The sequence below is a fragment of the Apis mellifera genome, linkage group LG4 (assembly GCF_003254395.2).
Source record: "Apis mellifera strain DH4 linkage group LG4, Amel_HAv3.1, whole genome shotgun sequence".
Lineage (NCBI taxonomy): Eukaryota > Metazoa > Arthropoda > Insecta > Hymenoptera > Apidae > Apis > Apis mellifera.
In genome coordinates, this window is record NC_037641.1 from 10,346,579 (window position 1) to 10,368,947 (window position 22,369).

At 41.2% G+C, this 22,369-nt stretch overlaps 1 protein-coding gene across 5 annotated transcripts in view; it reads left to right on the top strand.

Annotated features, from left to right (window-relative positions):
• The window catches only part of LOC725092 (E3 ubiquitin-protein ligase RNF220), a 130,471-nt gene that overhangs the window by 17,885 nt on the left and 90,217 nt on the right, over positions 1-22,369 (top strand). For 4 of the 5 annotated variants that reach the window (XM_006567281.3, XM_001120981.5, XM_006567279.3 and 1 more), the window contains one exon: positions 17,425-17,562. The exons of the other annotated variant lie outside the window; for it this stretch is intronic. In XM_006567281.3, coding sequence (XP_006567344.1) covers positions 17,425-17,562 — 138 coding nt within the window. The remainder of the gene's footprint in view (positions 1-17,424; positions 17,563-22,369) is intronic. 5 annotated transcript variants of the gene reach the window in all.

The following is a 22,369-nucleotide window of genomic DNA, read 5'->3' on the forward strand; positions in this document are numbered from 1 at the left end:
TTCGTTTAACGACAGGCGTCCTCCCACCTCCCCGGATAGAAATAGATGCTCCGCCTCCTCCTAGACGAGCTTCTCCTCCGTCGACGTGGCGAAGGTGGCGCGGAGGGACGAGGAGGGCCGCGTGGCGGCGGAGGGAGGGAGAAAAGTCATCTGGCACGTGGGTGGATCTTGAGGTACGAACCTCTTTGCGAGGTTCTGGGCGTGGTGAGGGAGGAGTTCTCCTTTATCGGTGTATATACACGCGGAGGAAACTCCTTTATATTCGCGCACCGGATGTGCCGCGTCCACGCACACGTCCACGCGCGCGCATACATGTACACACACGCGCGCCACCACCCTCCTCTCGCAATTATCCTCTTATGCATCGACGCGAGGACGCGCGCGCGCGCGCGTTCAACGATCGCCTGCCCCGCGGATGCAATCCGCTCCATGGGTGCAATCTTCGCGTATTGCGGATTCCAGAAACGGCGGTGCGCCACCTCCCCCCTCTCTTCCTCCTCCCCGCCCGAATACCTTGGCCTGTTAGCCGTTGAGTAAACTTGCGCTTTTACGCTCCGCGCCACGCTTTATCTCTCCCTCTACATCTCGAGTAGTGTATCCTGACATTGTAACGCTTTGGAGCGCTTGTGAATAAAGTAATGATTTTTTCTAAGCGGTGTTTCTTAATTTCTTTTTATACGGGCTGATGATGCAGAAAAAAGAAGAAGAAATTTCGTTTTCAATTAAGCGACATTGGTTATTTCTCCGATTAGGTGAACGAATAGATCGATAAGTAATTCTAAATAAAATGAAAAATAAAAATTAAATATTAGTTCTTGAGAAAAATTGTACAACTTCTTCTGATTATTGAAAATATTCCCTTTTTCACAATTCGTCTATCCAATCGATACGAATAATTAATTTCGATTTATTCTTTCGATTTATTTCTAATATTACAATCAATATTTTCACGTAAGCTCGAATATCCTCTCGCGCATTTAACACCACGAAAAAACCACGTATCGTCCAAATAAAACCAAAAAAAAAAAAAAAAAAAAGGGAGAAATCGATCGATGGATCGTTTGGGGGGGTAAAATTTTATTCGCTCGATCGTTTAAGGGAGCGATTATTAATTCGGCAGGGCGATGATCGACACGCGTTCACGGGGAAATCGGTGGTCGAGAACGAGGAAGAGGAAGAGGAAGGAGGACTGGCACCGCAGTTTGCCAATTTCCCGCAGGCGTTGTGCGTAGGTGCGCGACCGGTTAACGGGTTGGGAGATGAAGTGCGCGAACGAACGAGATTCGGAGAGAGGCGAGGCGGAGAGGCTGATGTGCGGTCGAACAGATTAATATGCGCGAGGCTCGCACGCTTCGACCCCCTCCTCCCCCTTCCCTCCTCCTCCCCCCAGACCCACCTCCTGATTCTCCGTCCTTCAGTTTCACTGCCGCGTCGCCACTCCGTGTCGTCGTCCTTTCATTCCTGCTCCCATTTGCGAAACATACAATACGTGCGTGAACACGTAGAACTACGTATGCCCGCGATTGTGCGAGCTACGAGTGCCCCGACCGTTTAGCAATTTCTGTCACGAGTCGAGTGTTCCGCACGGAACGTCAACGCCGGGCCCCGTTATACTGCAAAACGTTTCTCCCTCCTCCCCCTCTCTCCTCTCTTTCCCGCGCGCGCTGACCACGCTCTCTCTCTCGCTCGCTCGCTCTCCGTCGTTCCCTCTTTCTACCCCGTTTCCTCCGCTTACGTATGCGCCGAGGATCCGCGTCTCCGAGAAAATTCGCGGATGCGTCGCGGGCAACAGTGGTTCTCAAATTTCGAGTTGGATTCGGGTTTTTTTTATCCTGCGATACAAGATTCCGAAATTGGGATTAATTGCGATTTTAATCCGGTGGAAGTTTGGAGGAATAATTAGAGCTCGGAACTTGAGTTTAAATTTTTTAGAAGAAGTTTAAAAAATATTCTTACGAAAGTATTTAGAAATAAGATTCTGATGAAATAAAATAGTTTAAAGAGATCTCTCGAAAATTTCTCAAGCTTCTTTTCAAGAATATGAAGCGTTTAAAAAAATAATAGTGGCAACTTTAAATTAAATTTAATTTTTCTCGAGAATTCAATTGCCCCGATTTAATAACGTGCGATTTCGATGGAATTTCGTTCGAATTTCTTTCTTTTTTCTTTTTCAAAATTCGAAGCTTCTTAAAACTCTCAGAATCGGTAAATCTTCGCTGAAGAAACGGAATCGAATGTTTCAAAATCTCTGGACGACGAGTTTAAGAGAGAGAGAGAGGGGGGGAAAAAACGTATCGAAAATAGGATTGGAGGAAGGAGGGTGATTCGGCAGGGGCAAAGAGAGGCAGAAATCACGCGTGCGGTTTGCGGCCAGCATTTCTGACCGCCGAACGCCGAAGTTCGGATTGAACTGTCACCATCAGCCCGTACCGCCGCGGCGGCGTGCGGTACAACCACGTGTCGTATATTCGTTCGTAATAACTGCGGTCGACTAGTCACGACACTCGGCCAACCGGCGTTTTATGGCCGGCATAGCAAGGCAACCCGCTTCGTCGCTTATTTTTATCGTTTCATGCTCTATCAGTTTAATTGCTCTCGCTTCGTTTAATGCTCCTTATGCAATTCATTTCCCTCCCGTCCTCCCTCCCTCTTCTCCGATTTTTACGCAACGTTCCGTGTTACGCTTGCCGTGCCGTCAATCAACAACACGTTAAGTGCTGTTGCACACCTATGCCTCTCTGCTTATACGCACGTGTGTGATGTAACACAGTTTATCGCGTTCGAAATAGAGGATGGAAATTTGAAAACAGGATACGAGCAAAGTTACTTGCTCAAGTTTTTCTTCGACATTTATTTTCACAAACCGAAGAGGGGTATGATAACGTCTCGTTTCTTTTTTTTTTTTTTATAAAAATTTACGAGTTAAATTTTTGGAATCTTTTGGAAAAATTATCACGAAACTTGCCCATAATGCATTCACCATTATTATTATTATTATTATATCGTCAAAATAAGATTCCTCCGCCACGAGGATCGATCCCTTTTCCCTCTTAGGTGACGATTTCCAACGCAACTTCCTCTCCTTATCCCGCACGCTCCATATCTTTTCCTTCGTGAAAAACTAAAAGATAACGAAAAAGAAAACGAAAGCATCGGAAGAATTACTCCTTGTGGTAATACTCGTGTGGTAAACTGGTTTCTCTCGAAGAGCGAGAAACAAAGAAGTGTAACGTGGTAAGAGAAAAGGGAAGCGTCGTTCAGGAAACGTTACGAATGAAATATTACGAGGAAAGGAATCCTCGTGGAGAAGAAGAGACGTTCGATGCACGAGGTGTGAGGCGAGCTCGTCTTTTTTTCGAAAACGAGAGAAGAGAAGAGAAGAGAAGAGAAGAGAAGGAAACGGCTTAAGCGGGCGAAAGGTTAAGCCGGGCTAAACTAAGCCTACCGGAGTAAGACGTTCCACCTTTAGCCCTTTACCCGTGGCGCCTTTAGGGATATTTACAACGTCGTCGCCCGGGCAGAAGCCGAGGCGAGTGGAGTGAGAAATGGCCCCGCCGACAATTAACTGAAATCACAGCGGGCCAAGGCGGTTTGTCACTGTCCAACCCCCTCGACTAACCGTCCTCTCCCTCCCCCCTCGACTACACATCCCACGTTACTACGCCATCGGTATTATCGTTAGCGCTACCGAGAGCTGTGTTAATGTTACGCCACCTATTACTGTCACGCTCTTATCGTTTGTACATACGGCGGGGAGGGGGGAAAGGGAGGGGGAAGGGGAGCAGTTTCAGAATTTTTCCTCCCGAGAAGAAGGATGCGTGTAGTAACGTTCACAGGCGAACGAGTTTACGTTTCTTTCTTCTAGGTTTTCCACGATTGACGACTACTTGGCTCCATGTATTGCGTAAGAAAGTTTTTTCGAAGGAAGAGGAATCGAATCTGTTAAAGAAACTCTTACTTCTTTTTTCTTTTTATTTTTTTCTCTCGATATCTTAAATCGAATTAAATCTTATAAATAATAAATCTAAATATTTAATTTAATTTAATATTAATATTAATTTATTTAATTTAAATCTAAATATTTAAAATTGGTTCGGCGAAGGCGGTGATTAAGATTATAAAATTTATGTATATCTTGTTCGTCGAATAATCGAGGGAGATCATCACGTATCTAGGCAGGAGAGGAAACGAGATTGAAAAAGATTGAAAGCGTGTCGTTCGTTCGTCGACAGGATAATTTATCGATTTAGACGAGGCGAGGCGAGATAGAGAGAGAGAGAGGGGCGACAGATAAAAGAGAAGAAGAAGAAAAAAAAAAGAAAGGAAAGGAAGGAAGGCAGGCAGAGGAAAAAGAGCACGGGAGGAGGCGACTCTTCATCAGCGATTTAATTCCTGAACGGCGCGCGGCTTCGAGTTTATTTATTTTTTCGCCGGCTCGTGACCGGCGCCAAAACGAGGGCGAAAGAGGGACAAGATTAAAAATCCCCTAATTACTTAATCGCGTTACCCCGATACGACCGTGTCAAAGAGACGAGAGAAGCCGAAAGATAGCCAGAGAGCTTGCTGCTGCTGCTGCCCTCTTCCCCCTCCTTCTCCCCGTCCCCGTTTTCAGAGAATTCGAGTGCATTATTCCGTTGCCAACATTCGTCGCGCAGATTTTTCCGACCGATACTGGCGGAATTCGCAGGGATATTGAAAGTTTTCCACCGAACTTTCGATATCGCGCGATTAAATATTACGCGATTGATGATCGCAAAGGAAGATAGAAGGATTTCATCGATCTCTATCTCTCTATCTCTTTCTCTATCTTTGGTTCGATGATATTTGAATTTAAAATTGGCGGCCGCCAAGTCTGAAGGATTTTTCCCTCGAATCGCGTATCAGTTGTTGTTGAATCATGATTCTCGTCCCTTTTCCCCGCGCGATTTTGATCCACATCGACAGTTTGGCGGATTGACAAGAGGGTTAATTCGATAGAGTTAATGAATTTTTATTCGTTACGTTTAACTCTTCAGTTTCTGCTGTACGATGAAAAAAATTATGAACGGGCACAGGTGAAACGGAAAATAACTTCAGTGCACGAACAATTGAAAATACGGAATAATTTGTAGAATTCGCGGAAATGAAGGATATGGGGAGGGGGGGGGATAATTACGTACGCGTTTATGCTGGTAAAAAAGATGGGAGTAATTTTCGATAATTTTCATTATCGACGAAGAATTGTTTTTTAAATAAAGAAAATAAAAAAAATCGTTTTCGATTTTTGTTTTTATCTTGTCTTTCGTTGTTTCGAACACGCGAAATTTTATTTTTCTCGATTTCAATTTCTTTTCTATATTTTTCCTACGAGAAAAAGATAAACACTACTTTTTTGAGTCAGACAATGTTTAAAATTTGGTCCTTGCATCACAAGATGCAGAAGAAATATCTTTTAGGCGAAAACAACGTACACAAAAAAATAAAAAGATCGACGTCTCGTTCTCTGTCATCGCACGTGTTATCTCTTATCTCACTTCATAGATCCTGCGTTTATTTTGTCTATCTCGTACAAAAAAAAATATCCTCGAGGATTAATTACTTAGAAATGTTTTTCTTTTAAATATTTTCAATTGAAGAATTAAAAATTTACCTTCACAGAGACGAAAATAAACATCTGGGAAGCGTAATCACTGGCGTGTTCGAACAACCGTTCGCACACGGTTTAACAAAAGTAGTAAACGCTTCGGATTGTTCCGACTTGGGACTTGAGTTTTTTGCCGGTGTCGGCATCGACTTTGTTGTTTTCTAACATTTGACAATTATTCGGTAATTTATCAAAACGTCCGCGCACAATGGTCCACGGCAAGTTTCGTGCAAAGGGGATACCCGATGGTCTGTCCTTTGTGAGCCATCCATATAAGCGGTGTTCGTTAAATATTCATCGGCATCGGTTCGCTCCTCTCGTCCCGTTTCGATATTGCAACGATATATTTAAAAATGTGAAATAATAAAAGCGCGTAATAATATCGTGTGTTAATATTCGCCCAAGGAAATTCCTCCGCGGCATCGTCGTTCGCGTCCTCGTTCATTCGATAATTAGTTGGACGAAAATAATGACGACAGTTTTTCGTACGAATAAAATTTTAAGTTCGTTTCTTTTCCCGTCGAAACTCTACTGTCTCTGTGTAACGTAGCCAATTAACAGAGCACTAATTTTACGAATTGCCGTTTACATTCGATTACCAAACCTGTACATCTCGCTTGCTCGCAACGTTGCTTACTCTTTCGCTCTTCCTCCTCTTTTTTTCTCTTCCCCGATTATTCAATATCCATTTATTCGAAAGGAATATGGGGAGAAATTTTACGATTATTCTTATCACATCGTTTATCGCGAGACGAATCTTTACAAATCTAGGTGGGGGAAAAAAAGAAGAAAGGAAGAGAAGAAATTTTTCGGTTTTTGAAAAATGTATAAAATTGGTGGGGTGATGACAGGTGGAAGGAGAATTTTCGAACACCGGGTAGACCGATATCCGTGGGTATGGAACGTGCTTTGAACAAGGAGAGAAGCGAAACAAGCCCACGGCTCCTTGGAAGCCGTGGAACAAAACTATCTCATTGTGTGTTAATACGTTTCACCGCGGCCTGCGTTGCTGCGCGCCGCCTCGATTTCTGCGCCGTGCAACTGCAAGTATGCATCTCGTAACGCCGCGGAATCGCGGAATACCGCGTGCCGCGCCATCGACTCCATCGTTTTCAACCTTTAATCGGGGAAAAAAAGGGGAAGGGAAACGAGCGATTTCCCTCGTGACATTTTTTTCAAATTGTAAAAATAAAGTTTCGAGGGAAATGAAAAAAAAGAGAGAGAGAAATAATCGAACGAGTAGAATCTAATAACGCGCCATTCGGCGCGTATTCGGCTAACGATATATGGACGTTCAGTATCTTTGGGAAAATTTCAAAGTGGCAACACTCGCGTGTTTGTTTGCGCGTGAAAACTGTCGGAACATCGAACCACCTGGATCTGCCTCTCTGTCCTCTCGCGCCGTTTATTTTCAAAGTTCCTCCCCCCCTCTCCGCGGTAAATCTTGCCACTTCGGTTCACGCCACCGGAAGCTCTCGAGAATATTTCGCGCGGACTCGAGTGTGCGAGTTAACGCTCTTCGATGATGGCGCGCAATCCTCGCAATGTCGATCTCTTAATAAGCGCAAAAACCGAGGAAGAGGAAGAAGAAGAAGAAGAAGAAACCCTTTTTTTGTGATTTTAATTCTCATCGGAATCTAATTACATCACCCGAATTTGACATTGACGCGAAAGATATAAAAAAAATGATTTAACTCCGCGCATGATGCTCGAAGGATGAGATATACGACACGACGAGAGGGGAGTTTAATCTCGATGAAACATGGATATCCGTGGAAGGGAGAGATCCTATCGATGGCGCGAACAAGCTATCTTTCCACGGCAAATTACTCGAAAATTCGTGGACCAATTTTCAGCAGATTAGGAAGGAGGTGTTGCTCGCCGGTATCTTCTCCTCCGGTTGGGCATATTTAACGGGTATGGGCGCGCAGCCACATATTGGATCATATCGTATCTTCTCACAGTCCATGAATAATGCATCTGAGAGGTCGCCCCTCTGGGCCCGTCGTCTCCCTTTCCTGACCATCCTCTACCGCTATTCTCCTTTCCACGTTGCCCCCCTTTCTCATTCCTTCGCCTCTCCCTCTCTCTCTCTCTCTCTTTTTCTCCCCTTTCTCTTCTCTCGCGCGCGAGTATAATACTTTGGCCAGTCGCGTTCCGAAATCTCTTCGTAATTAAAGCTGCCATATATTTTACTTTAATCGAGGAGATCGGCCGGCTACCATTGGCCGCGACGATTTATCACGTTCCGACTCCTCTCTCTCTCTCTCTTTCTCTCCGCCTCTTTCACACTTCATCGCGTCTCAAGAAGATTATACGCTGTTGAAGATGTATTCACGAATATCTATGTACAATTGCGCGAATCCTTGCATGGGATTTCTGCGTGTATATATATATATATATATATATATATATATATGTTTCATCTTCACCGCTTACGGATATACAGGATGTATAGTAAAGTGCACGAAACGTTATCCCGTTACAAAGTGTAAAACTTGTTCCACTCCTTCTTTTCTTTGTCATACGCGCAGGATAATTCGTCACGTTTCGTTAAATTAATCTTCCTCTCCCTTCATCGAATCTTTCTCTATTGTTAATTTTCATTTCAAATAATAACTTTAGACGATTAATGATAATAATAATAATAATAGTATCGAGAAACGTCTCGCGAGGATCGATTAATTTTTATATATTTTTATATACTTTTTTTTTTGTAGATAGGGACAAAAATAAGAATAGTTCGTGTATTTCATTACTGTAAAAACGTGTTCGTCGAGGCCGATGGTGTAGCAGGGTTGCGGCTATCGGTTTCCCGTTTCCTCGGCAGATCAGTGGCAAGTGTTGCAAAAGCGGTGAGGAATCCGGTAGCCCTTAAATCGTGCTAGAAGCACCGGTCCCGCTGTCACAGTCTGCGAGAATAAATCTTGGATTACCACGCGCTCCCTTTCCCGATGCTCTTTTTCTTCCTTCACTATACTCCCGCTTCCTGAGTACCTGGCATCTCTCGATCTTCCCCTCCCCTTTTCGCCCTTTTTTGTATCTCCCTTTTCGGTAACACGGGCTTAACGCCGCCTTATAACCCGCGACAACGCGAGAAGAATACTTGCTCGAGCCTTTTTTTTAAAAAAAAAAAAAAAAGAATAGCTTTGTAAGTTTCTCGCTTTGATCGAATAATTAACAATCGAGAGAAGGATAATGGTGAATTTAAAAATTGGAATCTTTTTTTCTTTTTTCTTCTCTCATTCGAATTGTGAATCTTGCTCACTTTCACGTTTTCGATTCGAGCAAAGGAAAAAGTTTAAAAATCGAATTGGAAAATTTTTTCTGATTTTATTAAATAATTAATAAATGATCGAATCGAATATACGACAAGTTTCGTTTTCAGAAATGGCGAATCGTCTCATTGAGAATTAATTTCTTCTACATCTTTCTTCCATCTTTTCCTTTTTTTTCTATAAATCGTGACGATTAAACGAAAGCGCGAATCTTGCGATGCTCACTTTCGCGTTTTCAATTCGAGCAAAGGAAAAAGTTTAAAAATCGAATTGGAAAATTTTTTCTGATTTTATTAAATAATTAATAAATGATCGAATCGAATAGACGACAAGTTTCGTTTTCAGAAATGGCGAATCATTTCGTTGAGAATTAATTTTTTCCATCTTTTTCATTTTTTTTTTCTATAAATCGTGACGATTAAACGAAAGCGCGAATCTTGCGATGCTCACTTTTCGATTCGAGCAAAGGAAAAAGTTTAAAAATCGAATTGGAAAATTTTTTCTGATTTTATTAAATAATTAATAAATGATGGAATCGAATATACGACAAGTTTCGTTTTCAGAAATGGCGAATCGTGTCATTGAGAATTAATTTCTTCTACATCTTTCTTCCATCTTTTTCATTTTTTTTTTCTATAAATCGTGACGATTAAACGAAAGCGCAACTTGTATCGCTGTTACTTTCTCGCTCGTTTTAACAAGCTCACATCAAGGAGGATAAAAAAGGAAGGGGGAGATCGAGAAGAAAACTAGGCGAAGGCGCGCAGGAAGGCGGATAAGGAGGAGACGAGAAGAGAGAGAGAGAGACCCCTGTTCGTTTTCTCGGTGATCCGCGAGATGCCACACAAACTCTCGGTAGATCTAGTCAGACATTGCCCGCCAAGAGTACCTCGAGCGAGCCCTCTTAAATTAATTACAGGGAAAAGATCCTCTCGCATCCGATTCCCTTCCTCCACAACTACCAACCTCGAAGGGAACACCGACGCAGCCAGCCTTGCCGGCTCGGCTCGAGAGGCGAACAGAGTCAAACGAGGGTTCTATGTACTTACTACGTTCAACCGAGTGTTTAACAGCCGAGAATCCTAAACGAGGGAAAAAAGGCCATCCTTGTACCGAGTAAAAAATATCCTCCTCTTCCTCGAGCGATGCAACTTTGCCATACGTCTCTAATCCTTCGTCCATGATATTTCAGAAATATCGAGAAATAAGATTACTTTTATTTCACCAACGCGTCTCTATAAGAATTTGTATCTATTGATTAAAATAAAAATTGTGTACCGAGTAAAAAATATTCTCCTCTTCCTCGAGCGATGTTGCAACTTTGCCATACGTCTCTAATCCTTCGTCCACGATATTTCAAAAATATCGAGAAATAAGATTAATAATAACTTTTATTTCACAAACGCGTTTCTATAAGAATTTGTATCCGTTGATTAAAATAAAAATTGTGTACCGAGTAAAAAATATCCTCCTCGAGCGATGCTGCAACTTTGTCATACGTCTCTAATCCTTCGTCCACGATATTTCAGAAATATCGAGAAATAAGATTAATAATAACTTTTATTTCACCAACGCGTCTCTATAAGAATTTGTATCCGTTGATTAAAATAAAAATTGTGTACCGAGTAAAAAATATTCTCCTCTTCCTCGAGCGATGCTGCAACTTTGCCATACGTCTCTAATCCTTCCATATTTCAGAAATATCGAGAAATAAGATTACTTTTATTTCACCAACGCATCTCTGCAAGAATTTGTGTCCGTTGATTAAAATAAAAGTTAAAATAAAAACGGTTTAATATAAAATTTCTGATTCGTAAATTTGCGCGTGAACAGCGTTTGTGAAGTGGAACACATTTGCCTTTGAAAGTTGGTCCGTGAAACGCGGCGGTGGAAAGGTTTTGGGTGTAGGAAGGGTTGCGTGCAACGGGACGGTGGAGGAGCGAATAGAGCGAGCGGGACAAAGAGGGTAGAACGGCCTATCGGTATTATTCCGACCAGTCATCGGGACTTATACCGCTTATAGGATTACACAAGCATTAGTAGACAGCTTGTTCTCTACCATTTTGTACGAGATCTCCGATAAAGCTCAGTATTTCTGAACCAACCTGTTCGCCCTCCCCCCGATGAGCTCATATCTACTTTGATATTTGTTCCACCGATTTCGTTATACTTTTATACTTTTCGAAATTAATTTTAATTACATACTTGTTTTTTTCTCATCTGTCTCTTTATCGGTCAAATTGATATCGAGTGAAACGAATAATCTTTTTGAGACGACAAAAGATGGGTATTGCGAGTAAGAAATAGAGACAGCTTTTGCGACGTTTTTAATTGTTGAATAAAAATGAGATAAAAAAGAAAATAAATAAAAAAAAGTGTTTCTTTAAAACGTTACGATAGGTTAGCACGGTATGCAATATGGTTTCTCTTCTCAAATTACCCTGTTCCACGGTTTTTCAGTCTCACGACACGTCAGGTTTAGGAGTAAACGCTAGATAAATGCTGAAAGTAACACGAGTTGGAGGAAAGTAACGCGATATCGTTGCATATTTTTTAAAAACGATACAGCGTCGACGATGATTCTCTGCCGTCGCCGCTGTCGCGTTCCAACAATTCATTTCTCTCTTTCGAAAAGACGAGAGAGAAAAAAAGACCGTATATTCCGAATGAATCGAATCGAGGACGAATCGCGTAAAATCCTCGACGATCATTATTGCAAACGTATTTAACTCTCTTTACCAACAGAAACAATCGAATTTAAACGCGCAAACACCGTTCCGTATTGCAAAAAGCGAGATAACTTTTCCCTTCCCCTGTTAAAACGGACGAAGTACTTGATAATTTGCATAAAGGAATACATTCCTGCGACGAAAGAAGAGGAGGAGGAGGAGGAGCACACGTGTCGCGGGGAAGGAAAAGAAGATCGTGTAATAAAAAAAAAAAAGAAAAAGAAGAAGAAGAAAAAGAGAAGGAATGGCGCGAAAGCGAAGTCGGCCGTTCCCCGGTATAATTTATTTAATTATATCGAATTCACGGCGAGAAGCGCGTGCCTCGAGTTCTCACGGTAGGACAATAAGGACATTCATTGGTCGGTCGGTTCGGGGGCCAAGCGGGGCGGCGTTGGACAAGCGGTTTCTCTTAGGTCTTAATCGTTTGCCACGGAATGCGCGTTTAATGCAAAAGAGGACACAGGCGGCTTGTGTTTGACTTCGCCTGTATTTTCTCCGCCTGTCCCCACGACACCGGGGCCCACTTTACTTTACGAGCTGCCTCCACACCCTCCCCGAGTTCCTCGAGCTCCCAACGATCTTGCGAGGATCCTTCGAGTACCGCTTGACGCTAATGATACGCTCCACTCTCCTCTGCGACCGAGACGAGCCTCCCCCCCACCTTTTGCCCTTCCTCTCTAATTAAATCCGCCCGGTTTTTCTTCGGGAAAATCGACGACGATTCATCCTTCCTTCCTTCCTCGCCAATTGTTAAAAATTTTCCATAATTTCACTTTCCATCTCTCTCTCTCTCTCTACCTCGATTTCTTCTTTTTCTGACTTAAGTTCTTTTTTTTCTTCTGGTGAGAGAATTACGAGGAAAAAGAGTGGCGGCTGGTTTCGAAAAGTTGCGGATCGAGGCGAAAACGAATAAACGAAAAGTACATTTATGGTCGGGCCGGAATATCGCCGAGCCGGACGCGAAACCACACTTTTCACTCGGGCGAATTGTACACGGGTGGAGGAAAGGTACATTGTAACATCGCGTGAATAATATAGGTAGGAATTAGGTGGTGAGCCGGCCGGCCAAGGGGTACCACCGTTGCACACACTCTGTATGAAATATCAACCACCGTGAAACTTGAACGCCCTGAGAAACTTTGGCCCATCCTCAGCTCCGACAGCTACTCACTTTCGCTCGATCGCCAATCTGGCCGAGGAATCGGGCTAGGAAGTTAGGAGGCCAAAAAAATCCCGGGAATTTCTATGAAAAACCCGGGGAAACCGGGTTTGACCGGGTTCCACCCGATAAGAACCGAGCGAGGTATAAAGGCTTTGGGGCGGGGGAGAGGGGGTGGAAAGGTGGGCCGGGTATTCACCGTCAATATTCAACTAAACTATGCGCGAGTATATCAAATCCTGGGCGGCTCGCTTGCTTTATGAAAAAGTTGTAAAATTAATAAAGAATCCGACAACCTCTCCTCGCCCTTACTCTTTCCTCCTCTCTCGTACCACAACCTCGCCTCTTTCTATATTACATTTGTTCCATACTTGTGCATATATTTCAATCTTCTTGATAAAATGGATTACGTTTTATTAAAAATAATTGTACTTTTTTTAAACTAATTAATTTCCAGTACACGATAACACGATTCGTAAAAATAGAAAGATAATAAATCGTCTCATATATAATTCTCTTCTCAATTTTTCTTGTTGAAGAGAGAATTGTGTGTTTTTTCTTTTTTTGGAAATTACGAATTCACGGACAAAGTTTAAGCAAACTTTCGAAATTGCGGGCGGTATCTTGCCACCGGTAATAAGTGGGAGCACGGGATTCGTATCGGATTCTATATCCACGATCGTTAAACTAATATTGAAACAGACGATTTCGGGAACCGCCGCTATTTATGTCCCCGTTTGAACTGGCGGACTTCCGCCGTGGGATAATACGGTTAACCACGTTGGCCATTAGTCTTTCCACAATCGATACAAGCCGGCTGTTACAGCGAAAATCGACGTCGATTATCATTCAACAGCTTCGATGCCTCTTGTCCACCTTTCCCATCTTCGTTCTCCCGCCCCGACTTCGGACCTTGCAAATCCATCCAGCGACCAAATAACGCGCCATTTACACCTCGCGCAGACAGCGAGACGCTTTTCAAACGCGCAAGACGTATTAATCGATTTTTCTATCCATCGATAAATGTTACAAATTTAACGAAATATTATTAATATTTGGTACAATTAAAATATATATTGGAGAATCCAAATTATATCGTTCAAATTTAGAAACTATTCGTTTAATTGGATATTTTAATCGAACGTTTTTCGCCCAAATTTTGAATAGTAAACGTTTAATATAAAATCGCTTCTCGATGCTTTGAATGATAAATTATCGAGCTACTTTTATTCTCTAATCTCGACGATTAAATTAAAAAATTTTGCCTATCACAATCGTGTGCTGTTTTCCACGACGTGACATTTTAAATGGGCGATTAAACGTTGTTTTTACATTGGAGAGTGAACGCGTTCTTCGTTTTGCATTCATTTCGATACGGTACCGTTAGAGCGTTGGATAAGAGAAGGTCTCACGCCAGGAATTGAGCCGGCTAACTCGCCGCAACACAATCCACTCTCCACTTCCACGGTCTGAACGTCTCGTCTTCTACTACTTGTTCTCCGAGAGGAGTAACCGAGCTCTCTTCCTTCGACGCATTGCTCATTCTTGCGAAAGAATGACCTCGTCTTTTCATACCACCGTCGTCGACGCGTGTATGCAGTTCGGTGGAGGACGTGCAGGTCATCGGTGTTGAATCGTGTTTCACATCGATGAGAATTCTTTCCTTCTTACGTCTTCCTCTATTTTTGATTCATCATCGCGGGGATAGAATTCGAAAATTTAAATATCGAGAATTTTCGTGTCGTAGAAAATATATATAAAAAAAAAGTTGAAGAATTAGTTTTGTAAAAATATAGAGAAAACTTCATTCATCCTGACTCGATATCGATTCTCTTTTATTTTCGTCGAATTATTTAATTAGAGAATTTTTCGAAAATATCCCAAAAATTTCTCGACTTTTGAGTACTGCTAGTCATCTCACGTAATTTTTATCTCCTGATCGAAACTTTCCAATCATAAAAACAAAATTTGAAGAATTTCCCATTCCCAGTTTCGTCCTATTCCAACTATAGCTTAAGAGATCTTCAAATCGTGAAATTAAAAACTTCAAAAATTCAAAACATTATGAATTTCGAATATCCAACTCCATCCCTATCTCCAACAAATACATGAATGAAAAAGAGAAATAAGAAAAAAACAAAAGAAGAAGAAGAAGAAGAAGAAGAAGAATGAAGTAGAAGCAAAAGGGAAAGAAGGGAAAACAGAAGGCTGCCTAACATGGTGCACAAAACGATTCTGAACCGTGCGATTGTTGCGCATCGTGATCACCGCAGCTGACAGTCGATTCTGCGATCTTAATCTGGTCGACATACTCGCAAGAAGGGAAGAGGGCCGGGCCAAACAGAACTTGGGGGAACGAAAAGGGAGAGAGAGAGGGAGAAGGAAGCTCTCTCTCTCTCTCTCTCTCTGGGTAGGAAGGAAAAAATCGGTAGCTGGTCGATTGAGAGGACGGGAATCCGTCTGTCGGTTTATACGGTTGAGAGACCGGATCAAGAACCTTGAATAATTCATCGAGAAAGCGAGACTCGCTGCTTTGGCTTCGGTGCAAGGACTGACGTTGTTCCTTGCCTGTTTGCACTGTTAGTCGATTCGCTTTCTACCCTACCTCTCCTCGTCTCGGCTATTTCTGACACCCTGTATCAGCCTGCCTGTCCGCCTCGTGTTTCAACAGACCCTGTACAACATTGTATGTACATCGAATCTCCTCTTTCTTTCTTTCTTTCTTTTTTTTTTCCTTCCCTCTTCTTACCAGAAGAATCTACTTGATAACGATTCTGAGTTCGAGAGAAAAATCCTGATTCGCAAAATAACTTTCCAATTATTATTATTATTATTATTTTGCGGAATTATACGATTACTTTCGATTACTTTCGAAAGTTTTCATTCCAAAAATCTATGGTAATTTACGCTACATTTGTTGTTATATATATAGTTACAGTAGTTGCACAATCTCATTTAGTTTTGTATTTAATTATATTTATCCGTAATTGGGTAAACTTGTTGCGATATTATTATTAAATATAACGTCGATGAAATTACGCTAGAGTTTACACAATGTTGCGAGCTACCAATTTGCAACGATAGGGCCGATTTCTCTCGATCAAAAAAAAAGAAGAAATAGACGATATCCATTGTGAAAATAAATATCTCGAATTTTCCTTAAACTCTCTTATTTTTATTTCCATTCCAAAGAATTGTCCCCTTTTTCTTAAGCGCAACCGAGAATCGATAGAAACAATACAAAATCTTCCAAAGAGAGAGAGAAAACAAACTTCATTCACGATTGTCTCTCCTCGATGGAACGAACGAAGAAGTCTCGTGTCCCGGAGATCGCTGTCAAATTTCTTAAAGAGAAAAGCTTTCTTGTTGCCAACGCAACCGTTAAACGTTAAAGGGGCAAAGGAGCACCAGGTAAAAGAGAGGGAACCGTCTTTGAGGTTCTTTTCGCCGCCTAATTGTATCGGGTGTCTTAATCAGCGTGTAAGCTACTAAAAGTCTCGAGGAGGGTGGAGCCAGAGAGAGAAAGAGAGAGAGAGAGAGAGAGAGAAGCGCTTCGCGCTCTGCATCTCAAAGGCATCTGAATTTTTTAAAAGTGTGTTAAGCCCCTGCCATTATGCCCGCTGCATTTATCCTCCCCGAAACATGAATTTAGATTGTGGCTTAGGCACATGACGTGTTTCCTTTCCACGGAAACGAAACGCGGAACCTGGCCCCCCCTCCCTCCTTTCTTTTCCTCTCCTTTTTCTTTTTGCTTAGCTATTCTTCTCTTTCCACGAGATATTCTTTCCTATTTCCCTTCGCCTTTCGCGCAAAAAATACAATTACGGAGAGGTTGAAGCGAAACGAGTCTCGGCTCGTGTACAATTTTCAACGGAAATAAAATTTTGCTCGCGTTAACATATTTCACTATCGAGATATAATTTCGAGAGTTATTTTCTATATATGAAATAATAATAATAATAATAATTTTTATAAATTTCTCACGCCTCGAAGAATAAATTCTAATTTCGGGAGAGAAATCAATTTTTTCGTCTCGATTCGGCGAAACGAACGAAATGGAAATGGAACAGTTATATTACGATGCGGGTTATCGGTATTAGCAAGTCGTCATTGCCTGGACGGAAAGGCTATATTGGTTTTTTTGGCATCGAGTCAGCACGTGGCAGGCGGTTGATTACCCTTTCTGATCCGAGCCAACCCTACGATTGAAATTCATATCCGCCGAATTAAAGCCACGATCAGAAACGTTCTTAAAACGCTCGTCCTTTAATAACCTAAAAACCTATATACAAAAAAAAAAAATATCCTTTGACAGGTCCATCGAACCGTACGATATGTCGCAATAAAAATTCCACGCATCATATATACTTTTAATCATGAGAGTATTATATAAAAATATACACACGTACACACGAATCTATTCCATTCTTTTAATCTTTTGTAATTTGTAATCCGATCCACGTGGTGTTTCGAGACAAAGTTTGCATGTGAAATCTCTCTTTCTCCCTCTGTCCCTCCCTCTTTCTCTCTCTCTCTCTCTATATATATATAACTATGTAAATGTATATACTATGTAATATGTGATATATAAATGATGTTGATGACTGACGACCGTTGTTATGTGGGTGATTCTAGTGGGGCCTGTGTTCGGGGGCCGATGCGGCGCGGAGGCGCTCGGGCTCGGGTTAGGGCTGTCGCTGGGCCCGGCCTACAGGTTCGCTCTGCCCCCGGGACTCGCTGCCAAGACCACCCGCTGCCTTGTATTCGACCAAGGTAGGCCTACCAGCCATCTTCATTACCGCTACCTACGATCTCAGATAGAACGGATCTCGCCCGATCTCTCGTGCGTAAGCCTCCAAACTAACCTTTCTTTCTTCCCGACACGCGAATTGAATTTAGCCTTCAACAGGCGAACGATGGATTTTTTTTTTTATTTAAAGTTCTATCTGGGATTGAAGAGGTAATTGGGCGGATAAATAATAAATATTTCTCTGCAAAGTTTGTCTACATATGTATGTATACATCTCAGGTTTGGTTTTTTAATCGAACGATATTTAGTCTAACAAATTATTAGAAATTTTCGCTTCGCTCACTAAACCCTGTTGCAAATTTCATTCGAATGTTTCTTGCCCCTGGGTGGAAATTATTAACACGATTTTTAAAGTAGTTTCTTTCTTTTTTCATCTAATTAATCGAATAATCGTAATGGGCTGCGCCTTACACGGGCGTTACAACACGTTCTCAAATCGACAAATCACGCTAAGCCTGCCCGTCGTCAAATTCTAACATTTCCCAACAGAGTGCTGATATATAGTAGGCTTAACAAAGTTCGATCGGTAGGCGTAATGCGGCCATCGCAGAGTTGGAAGATTAGCCAAAAATTTACTATCACGATACTGGTATTATATATATAAATATATAACGCGTTACATTGCGAAAAATTTTGGGAAATTGGAAATTTTCTAGAGAAGAGGAAATTATGCGAATGGATTAAATCCTTCGATTTTTCGAATTTTCTTGACAAACTTTAAATATTTTCGATGCAACGTAAAAAATTTAATCAACCGCGTTGAATATCGACCGCCAATATCGATTTCACTGTCCATTTTCGGAATTCCCTCTGCCCCAAAGTCCCTCCATCGATCCCCGAAATCCAGCTACAAGATCGACTTGCGTGTTTGCACAGATTAAGCCTACGAGCTATGCTCATCTTCGTGTCCACAAATCTAACAAGACCGATTGTAAACGAGCTTTCGTCCCTTCTACCCTCGTTAATGCCCCTAACGCGCACCGCATTACACATTAAGTCCTTCGTTTCTAAAAATCTACAATTATCTACAATCTTTGTAGTAAGAACTGTAATAACCAGTGTTTTCTCGAAAAATAATTCCAAAAATATTTGACGAACTTTTGAAAGACGATTTAAATCGAAAAGGATGGCTTTCAAAGGAAAAAGTTTCTTGCCTTGCCATCCCCCGTGCAACTTTTTCCTCCCCCGTTTCGAAAGCTTCTAAATTATGCATCGGACGGTGACAAGTGAGATGACACGATTCAACGGCGTAACAGCGAGATATCGAAGGCGGTGTAGTGACTCGTTTCCGTCACCTCGATCATCGTCGATGAAACTATCGTCGGAGGATCTGTTCGCCGGAGCGAAGGAGATATTATTTTTCATAAACGCGGCGTAAATGGTCGTTTCGCGTGATTGCATGGGATCCAACGGGAGATGAACGCGTTCCCGGTTACACTCTCGGTCGAGACGAACACCGAGGGGCAATTCCGTCCATCCTATTTAGTCGTCCCTCTTCCTATTCCTTTCGTTAAGCGAGTATAAAAATACGTACGTTCTCTATTTTTTTTCCTTCTTTTTCTACCATCCCTTTAAATTTTTCTCCTCGATTTCTTAAAAATTTTTAACACAATTGCGCGATATGCGAAAGGATTATTGTTTTTATTCTCCTCTTCTGGATTCCGACTCGCAATTGCAATTTTCAAGATTTTTTCTTTTTACGCTGTTTGAAAAAAAAAGAAGAAATTATTCCACTTTGAAAAAGAGAAGAGGGGAGGGAAGAAGAATAGTTTGCGAGGCTTCCCGAATTCGTTTACTTTCTATTACAGCACGTTTTTATCGAGGGATGAGATCATTATGCCGGGTCTCCTCCTCCTCCTCCTCCTCCTCCTCCCTCCATGGTCCCCATGTAACGTCTTGCATCGCCACCTTTTCGGCCAACATCCTCTCGCCCCGTGCCTCCCCTCCAGCCCCGTTTGCTTCTCGCCTCTTCGCGCGACAGTAATTTTACTTAATTAAATTCCGTTCTTTCTGCCTTTGCCTCCACGACCCCTCTACCGGCCAACTACCCGCCCTTCTATTCGCCCCGACCGAGGATCGTCACTGATTTTTTTCTCGCCTCTCTCCTCGCCTCTTCTCGAAACGCTTCAAACGATTTTTCCACGATTCCTCCCCGAGCTCCCCGGGTGAAGCCCCGTTGACAATAAACGGGGAGGAAAAATTCTGATTTTTTTCTTTTAATCCCACTTACCTTCTTTATTTCCGAATCGACACCTTTCTATATTCTCTCTTTTCGAATATCGATCGTTTCGTAAATTTAATCTTTTAACGATTCATTTTCTACCGATATTCTCCTTTTTGCATCGATTTCAAAGCAAATTCTATTATTTAATCATCAGGTTGAATATTATTTTCCCTCCTTATTTCGTTTCTTTTCCTCGAAGGGGTGAATTGATGGTCTATTAAAAATGTTATTTAAATAAATTATTTAAAATTATTGAAATTATTGAAGATATATGTAATTTTTGATAGAATGATGATTGTTGATATGATAAATTTATCAAAAAATAGTTTAAACAAATTAAAAATGATAATTTTGGGAATTATCGATATTTATTATCGTGCGATCTCGATATTTTTTTAAGAAAAGACGATTCGAGGATGAGAAGCAACGTGTATCGTTCACGTGGGACGAGAGACGTCGACAGAAACGAGAGAAAGATGCGTTTTTATAGCGGGCGGTTGCCGGTGGATAATGTTTGCGGGCACTCGTTAAGCGGTGTAAGGAATTAAGGGGCGAGAGAAGGGCGAGGGAACTAGGGGAGGGGAGGCTTCTTATTACCACTTCATCTGCAATTAACATTTATGGACGGCAACTGTCGGCTGGAAAAACTAATTAAATATTCCGTCGGACGGGGGGAGAGGATGTTTCCTTTACTTACGACCTTGACTCCCAACAATAAGAAACGAAATAAACAGATAAGGAGGGAAAATGATATTCAACCGGCGACCCTGATGATTAAATAATAGAACTCTTATATATATATACATAGGAATCTTACAGTCGAAAATGAAACGAGAAATTTCCTTTTTTCGAAATTCGACGACGATCGATTAATCGATAAAGTTTTTTTTCGAAGTTAAATTAAGGTTAAGGTTATGCTATTTATTTTAATGAATCGTGGTTAATCAAGCTCGATAAAATTATTTCGCTCGTTAAATTTATGGGGAATGATGAGCCCATGATGCCTTTTTTTTTTATATAATTGGCGTTTAACAACGCGTGGAACGTACTTTTTATCGGAGGTGAAATTATATTTGAAAACAATTTTTCAATTATACAAAATTCTACTCTGCCGTTTATATTTTGTTAATAACATTGGAAAAATGTTCGCACCTCGATCTATATTCAATTATACGGCTAATATCGCGCCGGCCGCGATACGTTTTTCAACTCGTGGGCCGAGTTCCAACGCTTTTTAAACGTTATGGTTTTAAATAAATATTGCAAAAACGAATCGTGTTTCATTTTAAACAGTCGGCGCCCGTTTTATTACCGTGTTTTGTAAACTGTGTTGCCGCTTTTTTTTTTTCCTTTTTTTCCTTTTTTTTTATTTTATTTATTTGTATATAAATTTGCGTAACACCATGAATGATAATTGAAATCAATCTTAATATCTGTTCCGAGGGGAAACACGCTTGTGTTTATGTCGGATCGCGCGCGCGTATAAATTATTTTTCATCCAATTTTTTAACCTTTGACACAATATACTATGTATTAAAATGAATATTTCACGGTTCTCTCCTCTTTATTGCCGACACTCGATTGCGAATTAATTATTATCGATTCTATAAGAGATACCAATCTATCGCGTTCATACGCGTTTTATTTATTTCTGCATAAATAGTAAGGAAAAAGGGGGGAGGGGGAAGAGGGAAAAAAATTATTAACGATACCATAAATTATTGGCAATGCCGTAATAACCTTTACGGCGCAAGTTTTTAATTTTTAAAAAAATATATTATATCATATTTGTGCGTGTATGTGATAGAAAATAAATAAAAATTACTTTGTAATGAATTTTCTCCTGAGATTATTTCAGCGATTCGCGTAACACTCGAAACGATTGTAATTTTACATTCCGTTAGAAAAATTACAGGAAATAATCGGAAAAATAAATTTTTCGTCTTTTCTTGCGGTTGTTAAATCGTTGCACGATTTAACGAGCTCGACGAAATTTTGCGAAACAAAGAATCATTGTCGTTTTAGGATCGTGATTATGATTTTAAAACGCTTATGGATATCAATTATTTCCGCAATAATGCTTGAAAAAGTGAGATAAATTTTCGAGATTAAGCCAGGAAAAATTTAACGAATCTTTCGAAGATTTATCATCGATTCATCTACCTAAAATAGAAACAAAAAAATAAAAAAAAAAAAGAGAAAACGACGACGAGCGAAGAAGCGTTAAGCCGAAGAGGAGAGATGGGGGATGAAATGTAAAAATTCATGATTGCACGAGGGTATTCTAATGACGAAGAAATTAACGAATAGTGCAGTAAATAAAATTCTATGAATTCGACGTATTGATGCAGTGAAAAACGAAAAATACGCGAGCAACGTGGCGGAGAGTACTCGAATAACCGAGCCGTTTACAAAACCTGTCTGTAACGCGCACGATTAAAAACACGTTGCATAGCAAAACTCTGCGGTTCATTTTAATGCGGGTGAAATGCAACAGAGCAAAAACTGCAGCTAAAATATGCCGGAACGATGCATAATGCATTCTG